Source organism: Phasianus colchicus, chromosome 20 (genome assembly GCF_987193195.1).
Source record: "Phasianus colchicus chromosome 20, bPhaCol1.hap1.1, whole genome shotgun sequence".
In the NCBI taxonomy this organism is placed as follows: domain Eukaryota; kingdom Metazoa; phylum Chordata; class Aves; order Galliformes; family Phasianidae; genus Phasianus; species Phasianus colchicus.
The window spans coordinates 5,409,377-5,425,714 of record NC_143455.1 but is presented as its reverse complement, the minus strand read 5'-3'; the positions used below and the strand labels follow the sequence as shown (position 1 = coordinate 5,425,714).

The following is a 16,338-nucleotide window of genomic DNA, read 5'->3' as shown; positions in this document are numbered from 1 at the left end:
AAGTTTTGCAGCAGCCAAGGAGAAGCAGCAATTCTGCTGTCAGTAGTCTCTGGGCACAAGGCACTGAGCCTCCGTGTTGCCACACATCAGCTGTGCCAGTGGGGCCCATCTGCAGAGCCTGTGTTTGCTCGGCTGTGCTGACGAGGCAAAGCAAGCCCGCTGACATCTTGAAGGTGCTGCAGCCCTCTTGTTCTCAGTGGGGATCTTTCCTCATGGAATGCAGCATCTTGTCCTTATGCCTTCTGGCATTCTACAAACAGTCTATTTCTCTCACTTTTAAAAATCCGTTTAAATTAAGCAATGCCTACAAAGAATAAAGTTGCACAGATAGGGCACTGTTTGCACACCTGCAGCACATTTCCTCTGGTGTCTTGTAACTGCTGGGACTGTAACCTGGACTAGAATGCTCCCTCACTCCCATACTTGACCAGCAGCAGCACATGAGGTTTAGACCCATAACCACAGCTCTCAAGCGCAGCTGAGACATTAACCCATTTCCTTCAGGTCTCCCAGGCTGCCTTTGGAGCAGATGCATGTGAACCCTGCCATGCCTGAAGCGCTGCAGCTCTGCTGCTTTGCAGTGGCAACTGTCAAAGACAAAGCTGCTGCAACACACACAGCCACCAAACTAGAAAAGCAGCCCAGGCCACTGTTGTGCAAAGATTTACGATACGCATCACCCAGAAAGAGCTGAAGCTTCTGCTTGGAAACCACAAGCAGTGACAATCCCCTGGTCCTCCCAACCAGCATGTGCTGCTCAGTCCATGAGCAAAGCCCTGGGCTGCCTATGCCTCTGTGTGGCTGCAGGCTCTGCTGCCTGGAGGCAGTGCCCAGCCTGCTACCCTGCAGCTGGTCCCACACTCTGGTGGATACGCAGGCAGTACCACCTCTGAACTGCAGCCCTCCTGTGTGTCCATCCCTTCCCCCACCCCCATCCCCCTGACATCATACCTCACCACACCCCACAGAACGATCTGTCAGAAATACTAACGTCCAGAGTTTGGAAATACTTGCCAGGGAGTTGAAGATTGCATCAGACAGGATCTAACTCTGACACTAACTGCCCACAGAGTGGCTGTTAGGGGCCAGCACAAGGAGAGCCTTTGTATCAGCACATCTGGGCTCTAACTGACACACGGGTGACGTCTGCTCGAGGTCCTGCTCCTCTGCTGCCTCTTGCATCCCTGCACCACAGCAGAGAGGAATGCAGGAACACGCAGCTGGGCACAGCTGATGGAGGGAGCAGCACCAGCAAAGCATGACTTGTGAGTGCAGGCTCTCACAGGTGCTAACAGCATTTTTTTCAACTGTGCAGACAGCTCCTGCCCTGCTGAGCATACTTTACAGGAGCCCTTTCACTCATAGGTTCTGAGTCGCACCATTTTGTTCAGCTCCAGCCTCTGACAAACATGGCAGCTTTCAGGGGACTGAGAACAAAGGAGACCTTTGCTGTCAGCACAGCAGGTTCCCTCTTATACTCAGTTCTTAGTTCCCATTACAAGCTTATGAGAGCAGGAGCACAGTTGAGCCATTTCTACAAATCCTGCATTCTTCAGTGTTTCGCAGCTACGCTGTGAAGTTTCTTATCCTTATCACAAACCAGCTCTGTAAACATCCGCAGGCTCTTATCACACATCACCTCTCCTAGGTTCTGTTGTCCCTCCAAATGCTTCCTCTGTTCTCCTGACTGCACAGGAATTTCACTTCATGCTTGCATGCTGGCGCAGGTCAGGGCTCAGAACCCACCTGCTCCCTTCTAGCAGGAAATGCCCCTGACCTCACACACTCTGAGATCCACCATGTTCATGTCCCTCCTTCTCACCCTTCATGCTGCAGGCCACACAGAACTGCTGAGCAGCAAAAGATTGATCTCAAACCAAAGCTTTTGAGAACAGCAAAGGAGAAACATCAGTGGGGGGTCTCTTGCCTTTTCTGCTCTGGCAAGGACTTCCCCAGACCCTGATACATGACAAAGAGAACCCAGGGATTCTGCTCTCCTCCCCACCTCTGACGTTTGTGGGATTCCCGCACCTCTGGAATAGAAGTTCTGCCACTTCCTGTCAAAGACCCAGAACAGATCCAGAATAGACAGTCAGTTCAAAGATTTTATTTAACTGTCATAAAAGGAGAAGCAGACGATGATTCCAAACCTGTTAACCTGGGTCTAGGATTTACAGACAATATGCACCAAATCAAATTAACAAAAATCTCTCTAGGGGCAGGGCAGAGGAGAGTTAGAGGCAAAGACGTAGCTACGAGAAAGCCACATGTACTTGGTCCCAGTTCTAATACAACCTCAATGTGGGAGGATCGAAATAAAGAGGGCTGCGGAGCTGGAACATGCCTGCCCAGTGGTCGGGGGGTCGCAGGCCCCAGAAGCTCCCGTCACCCCCAAGTGCCCACCAGCACAGCCACGGGCAGCAGGCTGCACTGCTGCAGGGTCTGCTTTGGGCACAGGGGAGGAGGGAGTAGAGTGTCAAGGCAATAAATACTGACACGCCAGGCACAGATTTTAAAGGCAGAACAGATACATAAGGCATTAACCGCTTCTGAATACTTGACCATTGCAAGCTCTTTGTTGATCGCATCAGGAGAGCAGCTGCAGAAACAGACTAGTCCATCCTCAGCCCAAAACAGCTGGGAGGGCAGGTGCTATCCTGGTATTTCAGTGCTTTGCAGCTACTTTGGCTGCAATGAGAAGTCTGAGGTGATGGCAATACTGGTGACTCTCGCACCTACCTGCCTCGCAACCCCCTCTGTGCCTTGGAGGCATTGGGGCTGCCCAGAGAGTCCAGAGCTCTGCATACTGGGCCAGGGTTCTGCCAGGCCAGCTCTCTGGACACTGGGAGTGATGGCCTGGGGAAGGGGCTAGATGTCACCTGGGATGTCACACTGCCCTCCCTTCCGGGGATGTCCAGTCTTGAGTGAAGAATGGACCAGCAGCAAAGCGGGAAGTTGTGAATCTTTCCTAATATTCCATGAGGGGCGTGACCAAAATGAGTGCCATGTCAACAGACAGGGGGAGGGTCGGTGGCATTTAAAAAGTGTAACAGGGGCAGGGCCCCCTCCCTAGAGGATACATGTTACACATTAAGGCATCATGGTTACGGGGAACATCCACAAATGAAGGTGCCAGCATTCTCAGGACACCAACTGGATGGAAGGGGCAGGCTGAACATGATTTTAGCCAACAAACTGATTCAAATAGCTGCCTGGCATCAAAGTTCTTCAGCTACTTGGAGGCAGTAGCTACCCTGAGCTGTGCACAGGAAAGCTAAGCACAGAATCCTACACAGAATATAGGAATCTCCTCTTCAGCACCAACCAGAATAAAGGAAGGTGAGAAGCAGCAAAGGGCCTGGCAAAGGAGCAAGTGCTCCCACCTCTGTGCTGGGACAGAATGGCCTCAGGACGGGCAGCTGGAGATCAGATGCAGACAGCATGGTTTGGTTAACTGGATTCCGTGATTCTCTGGGGAGGGGGCACGTTACAAAACTCTGATCAAATTTTAACAGGGGGTGAAAGGTAAGGGGGTTCCAATGTCAGCACTTTGGTACAGGGAGGGATTTCTACGGTAGCCACTGTCTGATTCACGCTCTCTGGGGATTAGCTTTGGGAAGGGCTAGTCCTTCCATTCCTTTTTGATGGTCAGGTTCCACTCCCAGGACAGGTGGTCAGTCTTATCATCATCTGTGAATTTGGATTTGATGTTGTAGCTGCCCCGGGCCAGCATGCCCTTAGGAGCTTCTTCCATGGGGGTCAGAAACTCGTATTCCTCTGCTCGGGGGCCATAGCTCCCAACCATGTATTCAGTCTTGTCAACTAGGAGAAAAAGAGGAAGAGGGAAGCTATTTAAGAGCTTCCAGTATATTTGGGGCAAGGCTAAAGCAAATGAAAGGGTTGTTACTGCTACAATTCACAAACAGTAAAAGCAGCTGTAAGAACATCACCCACATTAACAGCTCCATTTGCTTCAGAAACAGCTCCTTCCACCAAAACCCAGCACTCATACCTCTGTCCACACAGCAACAATCTGTTCAACTCCAGTCTCCAGCAGTGACTGCACACCAAGCTCAGGCTCAGCCAGCACAACAGGTGGCTCCCTGCAGCACAGCCAGAAACCTCCACATCTGGAGTGGCACAGACACAGCCATGCTCCACTAAAGACCGTCTCTTCCCACTGTGAGTTGCCGGGATACCCACACACAAGCCTCCATCACAGCAGCAGAAAGAGCAGGAAGCCTCACAAAAAGCAGTACCTGATCTACAGAGAAGCACTTACTTTTCACTCCTTTTCGGAACGTGTGCTGAATATACTTCAACCCTGACACAATCTCCCTGTTAACCTGCAGAGACAAGCAAAGACTGTCAAAGACAGATCTCCACACGCTGCCCACCCCACCCACTGCAGGGAAATATTTCCTCCATCACACCCATTTGGGGGCCCTATGATGGAGTTGCAGTAATCAGGTGCTCCAAATTTCACCAGTTGTTCAGTCTGCAGATCTGAATTCTTACCCTAAAGGAGATTTTTATCCGGTATTCCACACCTTCCTTCAGCACAAACGCTTGCTTCTTATAGCTCTCCAGGTCACCTACACAGAAAGTAAATGATTGCTCTGAGCCTGTTTGCATCATGCTCTGGAATGGATTTCAGCTACAAGAGGTGAAATGGACAGTATCTGCAGCAACAGGGGACTGGACCCTTACTGCTTGTACATCATGCATTTTATCCTGTTATTTTTACAATTCAGGACTCTCCTTGATATGCACTGCCTGTGCAACTTGAGTGCTGCATGCTACTTGGGAACTGCAGCATAACAATGCACTTAATTCAAGGATATTTCTTTGTAAATGTCTGCTCCAAAACTGTCACCATCTTGAAGGTGCCATTGTTGTCGCTGTGCAGGCTGGAAGACAACTGGCTCCCCCAGCTGGCAGCTCACACATTTATAAAACTAAGGCAGGATATATAGAGAAAGCAGAAAGGCCTTTGCTGAGATAGGGTTGCTGAGATGCAAGCTGAGGTGGGAAATACTCTTGACTGGGGCAAATGGCCCTGCATCCAGCAAAGGGACATTCTGGACATGCAAGTGGGCTGCCCCCCACAGCATCAGTGCCTTGGCGGAACCTCCCTGAAGACCCCACATCAACCAGCTTTCACTCAGAGAAGAGCTGCTTTTGTTTCCCAGCTTACCTGTCAGGTCCAGCTCCAGAGGGCCAGGAGCAGTAGTACAGACCAACGTCAGTTTGGTCACCACCACGTTTGGAGCATTGGGATCTAGAAGACAAAGAAAAAGGCTGTTAAACAACTAGCCCTTTTACCAAGCAGCTTCCTAAAAGAGTAAGAAAACCAGTGAGGGCTCCTCTCTGTGTTATTTACACCCAGCCCATCTTCTCTCCCAGAAGGTCAGAAAACTCAGAGGTCAGAAAACAACCCCTCAGTTCCACTGCTCTATTCCAGCACTGGGGCAGTGCAGACACTGGCCCTTATGCTCCTGGCTACACTCACACCAAGTCTGGGGAGAGAACAGCCCCCAGACGGAGCTCAGCAGAGCTGAGGCAGGGGAGTCACAGGTAGAGTTCTGGCACTGCTACATCCTATGGCTCACCTGCAGTCACGGTGACAGCACCAAGCAGTGCCTCCTTGTACTTGCGCAGACTCTCATCATCCTTGTCCAGCTCCTGGATCTCCTGGATGCTCTTCTGAGCAGGTGGCTTATAGTTGACGGAGTGTTCATCCTCCTCATTCTCAGCTGCGATTTGGGCCAGCTGCTCTGCTGTTGGCTCTTGTTCTGCCATCCTCACACACGTGAGTTACACTGAAGCGGGGAGGAGAGGTGTAACTGTAGCTATCTGCAGCATATTGGTACAAACCAGCCCCCCCAGAACAGCCCTGACTCCACAAGTCCCTTCACACCAGGTCACCCACTGGCTGTCCTTGGAGGAACATCCAGGAGCACACTGCTGCCAAGGACCTGCGCTCCCCAGCCTGCCCAGACTCCCTCAGCAGCCCAGGTCTGATTTTCAGCCTGTGCAAGAGGATAGGAAAAAAATCAGCCTCTGTGCTTTGTTCAGCAGCTGGAACAGATAAATAGCCCACGCCATAGAAAAAAACAACTCCTCCACATGAACAGCTCAGTGATGCTTTCACTTGCAATAAACTTGAGCCCAGAATAAACCCAGTTCCGTTCTGCTTCTCCACAGTACAACCTTATGAGGTGAAGAATGGGCCCAGTCCCACCACTGGCTCAAATGCCAGAAGCCTCAGCTGCAATCTGGAGCTCACAGTTTGTAATTCAATCAGAATCTACAATGGAAGGAGACACCTGGCTCAGCTGACCTCATCCTGATCCTTTCCAAAGATATGTGTCACAGAGCTGGGCAAACACAGGCCACAGATTGAAGACCGGCGTGCAGCTTGGCACTGCTTTCCAAGCCCCAGAACACACTTCTAACCAGGAAACACCCAGCTGAGGGCTGGGGAGAGCTGGTGCCAACACCCATCAAAACACCTGGAAAAAGCCAATAATATCCTCAGTAATTCTTGATGCACCACCGGGCGTGCTGTCCTAAGGGTGATCCTATGGCAAACATCAACACGGACTGCCCTGAAGGCTTAAAAAAACCTCAGCTGACAGCTTTTGAAAGGCTTCTCAGACAAGCAAAATCTTTCACAAGTGACACGCTGATGGATGCAGGTATTTCTGTTATTACCTGGCATTTCCACGTCCAGTTTTGCATTCCTGTCTGGAGTCGTGCATCAGCACACATGACTCAGACTGGAAAACTGCATTCTTTGCTCTGGCATCTGGTTTCCAAATAAATCAACATTACGATCTTAATTATGATTTCCACGCGCTTCCACAGAAGACCAGAATACAGCCAGAAATGCTGACTTGTTAAGGAAAACCCAAAGTCTGCCACACAGGCTACTCTACATAAGCCAACTGCTATTTGCTCTTCTCATCTTCGAACTAGCTGACATAATAGCCCATAACTCAACGACTCCATTCCTACCCAGTGTGTCACCCAGACAGGGAGAGAAAAACCTGAGTGCTGGCACTGAGCACACAAAGCTCACAGAGCACATTTTGCAGTGACACAAGACAAGTTGTGCAGATGCCGCAGCCCGTCTGCCTCCATCTTGAGCCTGGCGACAGCTGCAACAGCACAACAGGAGAGGTATGAGTATATGGTGTTTTTAGCCATAAATATTATGAATGTTCTGCCAAGGAGACAAATTAGAGTGAAATGTTGTACATCTCTGCCTAACGACTGATCCAGGGCAGGAAAACGGCTGCCAGTGCAGCACCAGGGCTGTAGCTCAATGCTGTACTAAGATGAGGTGCTGTCACAACCCATGTGAGTGCACCCCCAGCCAAACCCGAGAGCAAATCTCCTGAGCTGTCCTGGGCTGGCAGCACCTCCCAGGGAGGCTGGGATGCCAACATGGGCACACAAAGTGTAGGGAACTTGCAGTAGGCATCAAAATCTGACCGACCTCTACCACCAGACAGGGGGTGGGGAGAGATGCAACACATCTGAGATTTCTACAGGGGCTTTGGGTCTGTACAGGAGCTCTTCCCACCACACCTTCCTACACATAGCTCCAACAACCACCTGTGCTGGCCGCTCACTTCACAGTCCTTTTGCATGGGATTCTCCAGGCCCCTGGCACTGACTGCCATGGAAATTTACATTCAAATCTTATGCCATACATGAGCAACTGACCAGCTCTCTCCCTAGTAAATGCATATCAAAACCAGTCATTTCCTTTAGGCTCCCATCCAAAAAAGCTTCCAGGCTTGAAGGCTCCCAAAAGTGTTCAACAAACACTTACTCAAGCATTTGTTCCAGTGCTTAATCTCATTTTATCCTCTGCTTCAGCTCCAAGCCAGACTTCACCCCCCACCTCAAGCACCACAGGTTGTCACCCCATGGAAGTCCCCCATGGGTGGAAAGTGGCTTTTCAAACTGACCCAAAATCACCAGAAACAGCAAGAGATGTTCCAAACAGCAACTCAAGTCAGGCCGGGTTTCAGCTCTGCTAGGAAGCACAGGAAAAATGCCACTGTGCCTCCTGCAGGCTCCCTGCAGCAAGGCCTGGAGAAGCCTCCCCATCGAGCTGGCTGCACCACAGCCCCTCTGCTGCAGTGTTCTGATGACACCGTGCTTCCACTGAGCCTGGCTGACCCTGCTCCCAGCACACAGCATTATGTAGCCTCACATCACGATGCCTCAGCTGCTGCCCTGAGTGTTCTGCCAGAGAGAAAGGAGACTTCCAGCAGCATCACCAGGCTGCTCTAGGCTTCTACAACACAATTATTACAGCCCAGAATTAGTAGAACACAGCCATGCAGGTGCATGCAGAAGCAGCTGTCGCACTGCCAGGTAACACCGAGCTGAGGGACATCAGAACACTGAGTCAGGCATCCATCTCATGCTGTGTGTGCCCAATATCCTGCAGGATCATGGCTCCAGCACACAGAGCCTGCTGCTGCAGAGGTAGGGGCAGAGGAACGGGGACCTGAGGCCACAGCCCCTTCAGAGGGCTCAGCCCTTGTGACTGAAACCTCCCGCAACACCAACCTCCAGCAGGCAATGTGCACCTTCAGCCCGGAGCTTCATACCATGGCACCACCCCAAGGCCTCTGCAAGGAATTCCCCCTCAGCAACTTTGAAACCCGGAAGGCACCTGTGCTCCCTGCGCGGCACCGCCCGTGCCGATGGCTTTCTGACTCCAGAGACACACCTGGCTCACAGAACAGTGCAGCTCCTGCCTCTGTGCTACCCTGCACTCAGCCCAGGGTGGGTCACAGGAGAGAACTGTGGCCTCAGGGATGTCCCAGAATGTCTGGAAATTGCAACTGTCACCTCTCAGATCCTTGCTGGTCACTGGGGCCTGCAAAAGGCAGCAGAAACTGAATCACTTCCCATCTGCAAATCTGCACTCAGCTACCCGCGCTGCTTCCTGAAGTCAGCAGTTTCTCCTGGATTCTCTCAGTATTTTTAGTGCAATACCAAGGAGCTAGCAGCAGCAAACACAAGAGCCCCACCTTCTGCCAGATAGAAAAAATGCTAGGAAAGGAACATCGTTATCAGGCAGGGATGAGCAGTGATTTCTTGACACACCAGGGCTGAGATCCCAAGGTACTTGTTCAGTGACATAAGAGAGGTCAGAGTCTCCTCAGATGAGCTAATTGGCTTCGGACATCCGTTAGCCCTCAGCTCAGTCACGGACAGCCACAGTGCCAATTCAAGCAGTCCCCACCCTTCCTTTTTTCCCTGCAGCACAAGGGAAAGCCCGTGGAGCTGCACAGCAAAGCCACTTGGAATCCAATGCGGCTTTCTGCAAGATTACTTTCCACACAGGTCGGTTCACCCACTCCGGTTCATCTCAGGGCTGCACATGCTGCTGAAACAGGAAGCAAGAGCTGCTTAAACCAGTTCAAGCAGCACAGCCGCCCCGCGTGATGGCAGCTCGAGGGGCCAGATCTGAGTTTGTCCAGAGCCAGGTCTAATACCATGGCAGCAGCGGGGCAGTGACCCCCCCAGTACTGCCTGCAGGCAGGTCTAGCCTCAGGAACACGGGGCTGGGAGCTCCGGCAGCGCTGCTGAGCTGCTTTGTGAGCATGTGGAAAACTCCCGCCTTGCCTGAGGGCAGATCCCTGCCAGAGCTCCAGGCGTGGGGAGGAGGAGCTGTGGGGCTGCACAGCTGCTGCTGCCAGGTGCTCTGCAGCCAGATCTGCAGTTGTGCATGCCGCTCCTGACACTGCCCTGGACTGCAGTCCACCTGCAGGAATCATCTGCCAGGAGCATCGCCAGAGAAATGAGCAGACAGCTCTCACAGCTTATTGGGTTTAAGAAGCTCTTGCAGCCTCATACTCAGAACAAACAAGCTGCATGGTGACTGCTCTGCAGCCCGACTGCTACCTGTAAGTACAAAGACTGCAGAGCCACAACACGACCACACTGCAGGAACTGCCACACGTCTCCTCGGCACCACGTGGAAGCGGTCTCACTCAGCATTTCTGGGAGAAGAATACCTGCACTGGGACCACTCCTGGAGAACTGAGACCACAGAGCATTCTGGGCTGGAACCGAAACCCTCACAGCAACAGTTCAGCTGTTTGGCACAACCTAGAGCTCTTCTCTGAAGAAAAGGAAGTCACAGCTCCCAGGCCTGCCGCAAAGCACCCACTGAGGCAGGGAAAAGGCATCGTCCTTCCGCCAGAGCCATGAGGGCACCGCAGCTCGGACACCTCGTCCTGCTGCTCCAACCCTCACCCCGCCCGCAGCAGCGGGGGCTGAACCGAACTCTCGTCTCTAATGCAAAAAAGAAACCAACCCTGGGGAAGTTGCCTTCAAGTTCCTCCTTTCATAACTGGAAACCATTTATGGAGAATCTATTTGAAGCCGGCCGACCCGAGCAGCCAGCAGGAGCCCGGCGCCGCGCTGCCGTCCCCGCACGGCCCCGGTACGACAGCAGCGGGAAGGGCGGCCTTGGGGACCGAAGGCGCCGCGCTTCGCTCCGACCGCGGATCCGCGCCCGAACGCTCCCCGCCGCCCACCCGCCGCAAGGAGGGCGCCCGCTGCCCGCTGCCCCCGCTCCGCGCCTCGGCCGCGCCCCGGCCACTCGCATGGCGCTGAGCCCGCGGGACCCGGCCCGGCCGCAGCGAAAAGGGAGGAGCTCGGTGCCCTCTGCCCAGTGCCCGCCGCTCCGCTCCGCCCCGCCCGCCCGCCCGGCCCCGCCGTACCGGTCGCGCTCACCCTCCGCGCTGCGGTGACAACGCCGCCGGGATCCGCCCAGCCGCCCGCGCACCCCCGCACTTCCGGGACACGCCCGTCACTTCCCGTTATGCGAGGGCGTGTCCCGCTCCTCACTTCCGGTCGCGACGCGGCGCTCTGATTGGCTCAGGGCGTAGGCGCGCGATCGCGGCTCGGACCGCAGAGCCGAGGCCGGTGGGCAGGGCGGGCGCGGGCGCGGGAAAGGAGCGCGCGGGCCGACGGGGCGGCAGCGGCCGCCAGGGAGCAGGCAGAGCTCTAGACACGGTTCTATTTTATTACGGCAAAGGTGAAAAAGCCACCTCGGCCCAACAGGCAACCAGTAAAATTTATCCCAAAAATAACTCGGTACAAAACGGGTCTGCTTCAGAATTAAAAAAAACCTTTACATGAGTTTAAAACCTATTCCAAAACATAAAAGTAAAACAAATTCCATCCTTGATATTAGTAGCCACAGTCGCACACCCCTCCCGACACAGAGCATGGAATGAGATGTCTGGAGTCCTTCCATGCACTGCTCGCCACTTTAGCTGGTGTCCATCTAGAAGAGAGCAGAGAGGAGCGTCAGCAGCCCACCACAACCATCCCCTCCTCCCCCCAGCTCCAGCCCCGAACCTCCCAGCCCTGGCTGCCAAGCACAGGATGCTGCTGCTTCAATAGCAGAGATGCAGCCCCAACCCTGGCCCCACGGCGCCTACTGACTGACCTGACCTGCACATCAGTTCTTGGGCAAACTCCCTACGTCACACTTCTCACTCCTCAACCTAAAGCTTTTTCTAACTATCATCATTTAAGCACCTCTAGTTTCAGAGAGCACTGCTCTAAACCACGTTTTCACAGCCATGTTTCTAGAATTCATCTCACTTTATCCATGCTATCATGGATTTCATCCCATTTCTACAACATAGACCAACAAGATTCAGACTACATCATGCACGAATTTAACTTTGATTCTCAGTTAAGACTTCAGTCTTGCTGTGACACAACATCTGAGCTCATCCCAAATGAAAGAAACCACATGCATTGCTCTGCTCATCCAGCTCTGCATTAGGGTCTTGCAGGCCGTGATCAGCATCACTGACTTTTTTCCACTTCTTAGCACCAAGGCAGTTATTTCATGTGTTTTTTTCTTTTTGTTTTTCATTTTTCCAGCCTGTTATCTCTCTGGGCTTTGGTCCATAGCTTTTGTTCATCACACATCTTGGCTACTGCCAATTCTGGCTGACACAGGCTGCAAGAAGCCAGGGGAAGTTGGAAAGGGGCTATTTCTTACTTATGAGCAACAGTAGTTCTGGAGAGCTAAGGCAGCTACAGGAACAGGGCAATGCTCAGCTTTAGAGGGAGGCTATTTTAAGTCCAATGACCTGAAAAACAATTTCTCTTTCCAGCCAGCTGCCAAAGTTTGTCAAAAAGACACCGCAGGGTACCTGTGAACATCATGTGAGCAGCACTTACCCTGGCATTGTAAGCATCCAGCTGTGCATCTAGTTCTTCTGCAGAGAGCTGCTGTTTGGAAGTTCTTCCAGCCCCTCTGCCTCTCCCTCTGCTCCCGCCACGACTACCTCGCCTGGTACCTCCACCACCAAATCCTCCTGTACCACCACGGTTTCTGGTCATGCCACCTCTGTTTACACTGTGATTTTTAAAAAGCAACTGTTATAGTGCATTCTGGTTAACCCCAACAGGCACTCAGAAGTTTGCAGGACACGAGGAGGATCCATGCTTCCTAAACAGGCCAGTTCACTCCTCGTGCTGACTGGCACAGCGACTCCCGCGGCAGTACGGCTTCTCACCTCTGTGCTGGTCTCCTCTGTGTGTCTATCTGTGATGTAACCAGCTGAATGTTCATGGGGCGCCCTGCAGGAAAAGCAGCCAGTTACCCTGTGAGCCTGGCAGGCACACAAATGCCACCAGCTGCGCAGAGAAGCATGCAACAGCCACGGAGACTCACCATCCAAGGGGACTCCATTGTACTGCTTCATAGCTTTCAGAGCATCTGCTTTCCTTTCAAAATGCACATCTGCTGTCCCTAGACTGCGTCCAGATCTGTCGTAGTGCACTGCCGCCTTCTTCAAGGTCCCAAATTCTGCAAAGAGTTCCTGAGAAACAGAGGGAGAAGCGAGGATGCTTCAGTCAGTGCCACAAACACCAAGCAGCCCAGACAAGGTGCAGGCAGCTCCTGCTTTCAGCAATCACATGTACATTCCCTGACATCTCACAAAAAGCACCAATGAAAGAAGGAACGCAAGCCATTAAAGAATTCCAAAAAGCAGCCACAGGTGGCAGAAACAAACAGGACTTCATATCCACCACTTGAAGGGTGCTTGTATACGAAGCAGCTTCAAGGTATGCTGACCTGCTCCTTTTCCCAGGGACACTGCCGGTCTTTTTTCAAGATTGAATCAATAGAGACACTGTTTTAAAATAATCCAGACCCTAATCAATTTCCCAAGGAAAGATCATCCGTACAAATACAGAAATTCATAAAATAATCACAGTTTCTATAAGACTTCTTTGTTCTTAAAAGCTTTGCTAGACCAGGTGCAATTTAAAGCACAGTCCCTTCCAGAGTTTAGGGATATTTCTGAATCAACTGAAACCAGGAAGTCTTCTACTGAAGTACATCATTCACCGTCACAAGTTGGAAGACTGCACCAGTGGAGCCATCCATTTTGTTTCAGATGCTACACCTAACATACCATCTAGGGACATCTCACTACTCTGCAAGTTTTTACCTACACCCCATGCTTCAAAAGCTCCAAATGCACAAAATTGTCAGGTGTCCAAAGTGGACACCACAGGCTGCCTTTCACATCACCTGCAGCAGAGCCTGAACACTATTCCAGGCACCTCTACAAATTCCTTCTGAAAAGAGCACTATAAATATTTTCACTTCTTAAGCCAGCTGCACTTCAGGCAAGCTTGTCAGTAAGTTTCTCCATTGTGTCCATTTACTGGACACGAACATTAGCACAGCACTCAACAAGCTTTCTGGAAGACAGCACCAAATGGGAGGAGAGGTGCTCCATCACATCCCTGTCCTGCAGAAAAGCTGGAGCCACAGCATCACACAGCCTCCTCCAAGAGCAAAATGTGCAAGGCTCCCTCCAGCCCCTCATTCCTGCAGCACAGCATTGAGCTGTGCAGTGCCATATTAATGACACGATCAGCACAGAAACAAAGAAAACAATCAGTGCAACTCAGTGGGAAATTATGGGATGGGCAGTAACAAAGAGACACAAGCCCATTAAGTCAGCTTTGCTGCTACATATAACATATGCACAAGTTTGTCTGCTCTTGCAGTCCAAGCCAACTGTGGAAAGGAAACTCAACTGCCACACAAAACACATGAATTCCTTTAACTGAGATAACTTTACAGATTCACATTTTACATGTTGGGCCTGATTACAGCAAACAGGAAATTTATTCCAACTGAACCTAAACTTACTTGAGGAAAAAACAGTGGTTTTAAGTGCATCACTCAATAACTAGTGGCAAAAAAAAGCTCACTTCCAAATCTCCTGATGCATACAGATTGGCATATGGGTGAACAGGAATGAATTAACAGATGAAGAAAACATAAAAGTGATTTTTTATTATTATTATTTTTTTCCTGGTGGGGACACAAGGACCAGAAACCATCCAAAGTTCTTTGCAACATGACTAAGCCAGCAAAACCCTCCAGAGAGGATGCTCCTTGGATTTGCAGATGTTTCTGCACACCTTGCTGCCCACAGGTGAGAGCAGCCCCACAGCTGTGCAGGCACACTGAGCCCTGCCTGGCTCAGCTCTATGGCAGACAGCCTGCACCCAGGGAACAGCTGGAACAAGGGATTTAGCTGTAGCTGGTAACTCAGCTAGAACATTCAGCTGTTGTAAGATACGCCTGGTAATTGTGGAAATGACAGCATGAGTGAGCAGGTACTCCCTCATAAATCAGACTTCTCAATGTCAATGATGCATCTATAAAAACATCTTGCCACTGAACAAAACACAGCTTTAACAAAGAACGTACATAAAGAAGTACTATGAAAACAGAGCCAACAGATGTACACACACAGTTACTGAACCTCTGGAATTACACAAACCTTAAAAGCTCACACAGCCTGCGCCAAGCTTTGCAGTCATAGCAAGACTGAGCTAAGGCACCATCCCCCACACAACATCATGGCAGAGCCATTTAATATGCGATTACCTACAGCTCCATAAAGACCGTGGCTTTTCTGAATACAGCCACTCAAACTCCTCAGAACAGGGCCCCAGCAGTGCCTGCAGCACAGGGCTAAGCACTGTACGGAGAGCCCTTCCAATGGGAGCAGGGCCAGCAGTGCTCCTGCAGCCACCCCCAGCATCCAGCACCAATGTTATGAATGAAACCCCCCGGGAACAACCCCGAGCCCGTACCTGGATATCCGCATCTGAGACGCCGAAGTCCAAGTTGGAGACGAGCAGCTTCCCGCCGGTCTCCACGCCAGCGCCCGCCCCAAAACCGCTGTCGAAGAGGTCGTGCTGCCACTTCTCGGGGAGCTGTTTCGGCTGCAATAAGAGGGACGCCTCGCTGAGCGGCGCCGGGGCCCGCCGGCACGGCCCGGCTGCCGGCAACGGACAAAGGGCCGCCCGCCCCACCGCCCCCGCCCCATCCAGGAACCGCCGCCGCCACCTCCCGCCCCGCGGACCGGACCCGCTCCCTCCGGGCCCCGCCCACGATAAGCCGCCCCCGCTCCCGGCCCGTACCCGGCTGTACGGCGCGGGCCGATTCCTGCCGCCGCCCCGGGCCATCACCGGCCTGTTCCGCACGGGGCCGCCGCCCGCTCGCCCGGCTCCCACGCCGCCCCGACCGGGCCCGCCCCCGCGGGTGACGCCGCCTCGGCCCCGGCCGCCCCGGCCGCCGCCCCGGCCGCCGCCGCGCTGGCTTCGGTTGAGCTTAATGATATCGTCCAGGGACATGTCCATCTTGTCGGCCATGATGGCGGCTCCGCTCCGGGGCCTGCGCTTCCGGCCGCGCTGCGCCGACGCCGGAAGCGGAAGAGGCGGGGCCGGCGGCGGAGGCGCGGTGCTCGCGCGCGTTCAGATTCGCGGGGCCTTGTGGGGCGTCGGGCGGCACTTCCGGCGGCGCGGCGCGGGCCGGCGGGCGGCACTTCCGGCGGCGATGCGGGTGAAGGTGCGGAGCTGGAGCGGCGTCGCCTCGTGGCTGTGGGTGGCGAACGACGAAAACTGCGGTATCTGCCGCATGGCCTTCAACGGCTGCTGCCCCGACTGTGAGTGCGGCGCGGCCGCGGGGCTCGGCACGGTGCGCGGCACGGTGCGGCGGGGCCCTGACGCTGTGTCCGCGCCGCAGGCAAAGTGCCCGGGGACGACTGCCCGCTGGTGTGGGGACAGTGCTCGCACTGCTTCCACATGCACTGCATCCTGAAGTGGCTGCACTCGCAGCAGGTGCAGCAGCACTGCCCCATGTGCCGCCAGGAGTGGAAGTTCAAGGAGTGAACCCCTCCGCCCCCGTCCGCCGCTCCTCTCCCGGCTCCGTGGGCGGGGAGCGGCGGTTTCCCTCGG

General features: G+C 53.2%; 3 protein-coding genes across 4 annotated transcripts; 1 reads left to right on the top strand and 2 right to left on the bottom strand.

The window, feature by feature from the left end:
- Positions 1-2,091: 2,091 nt before the first annotated feature.
- ARHGDIA (Rho GDP dissociation inhibitor alpha) lies at positions 2,092-10,895 on the bottom strand. Of its 2 annotated transcripts, none has more exons than XM_031598992.2 (6): positions 10,774-10,895; positions 5,613-5,822; positions 5,198-5,281; positions 4,519-4,595; positions 4,283-4,346; positions 2,092-3,822 (listed from the first exon to the last, which is right to left on the bottom strand). In XM_031598992.2, exons 2-6 carry the CDS (start codon positions 5,800-5,802, stop codon positions 3,623-3,625), a joined length of 615 nt encoding a protein of 204 aa, XP_031454852.1. In that variant the 5' UTR covers positions 5,803-5,822; positions 10,774-10,895; the 3' UTR covers positions 2,092-3,622. The 2 variants fall into 2 exon arrangements, with proteins under 2 accessions (XP_031454852.1, XP_031454851.1); XM_031598991.2 differs by having other exon boundaries at positions 10,761-10,888.
- Positions 10,896-11,045: 150 nt separating this feature from the next.
- ALYREF (Aly/REF export factor) lies at positions 11,046-15,798 on the bottom strand. Its single transcript, XM_031598990.2, has 6 exons — positions 15,523-15,798; positions 15,193-15,324; positions 12,740-12,887; positions 12,582-12,645; positions 12,244-12,421; positions 11,046-11,329 (listed from the first exon to the last, which is right to left on the bottom strand). The coding sequence occupies exons 1-6, from the start codon at positions 15,751-15,753 to the stop codon at positions 11,315-11,317; spliced, it is 768 nt and encodes a 255-aa protein (XP_031454850.1). The 5' UTR covers positions 15,754-15,798; the 3' UTR covers positions 11,046-11,314.
- A 38-nt stretch (positions 15,799-15,836) lies between these two features.
- On the top strand, positions 15,837-16,296 carry ANAPC11 (anaphase promoting complex subunit 11). Its single transcript, XM_031598994.2, has 2 exons — positions 15,837-16,046; positions 16,127-16,296. The coding sequence occupies exons 1-2, from the start codon at positions 15,938-15,940 to the stop codon at positions 16,270-16,272; spliced, it is 255 nt and encodes an 84-aa protein (XP_031454854.1). The 5' UTR covers positions 15,837-15,937; the 3' UTR covers positions 16,273-16,296.
- Positions 16,297-16,338: the final 42 nt, after the last annotated feature.

Bases quoted from the DNA above. Each gene is read 5' to 3' on its own strand.
- ANAPC11 (XM_031598994.2), top strand. From the start codon at position 15,938: ATGCGGGTGAAGGTGCGGAGCTGGAGCGGCGTCGCCTCGTGGCTGTGG. The intron at 16,047-16,126 runs GTGAGTGCGGCG...TCCGCGCCGCAG, and splicing joins CAACGGCTGCTGCCCCGACT to GCAAAGTGCCCGGGGACGAC.
- ALYREF (XM_031598990.2), bottom strand. From the start codon at position 15,753: ATGGCCGACAAGATGGACATGTCCCTGGACGATATCATTAAGCTCAAC. The intron at 12,888-15,192 runs GTACGGGCTCGG...TCTGTTTCTCAG, and splicing joins TCTCAGATGCGGATATCCAG to GAACTCTTTGCAGAATTTGG. The intron at 12,422-12,581 runs GTGAGAAGCCGT...TAAAAATCACAG, and splicing joins CAGAGGAGACCAGCACAGAG to TGTAAACAGAGGTGGCATGA.
- ARHGDIA (XM_031598992.2), bottom strand. From the start codon at position 5,802: ATGGCAGAACAAGAGCCAACAGCAGAGCAGCTGGCCCAAATCGCAGCT. The intron at 4,596-5,197 runs GTAAGCTGGGAA...CTTTCTGTGTAG, and splicing joins TCTGGAGCTGGACCTGACAG to GTGACCTGGAGAGCTATAAG. The intron at 3,823-4,282 runs GTAAGTGCTTCT...TTTTTCTCCTAG, and splicing joins GTTCCGAAAAGGAGTGAAAA to TTGACAAGACTGAATACATG.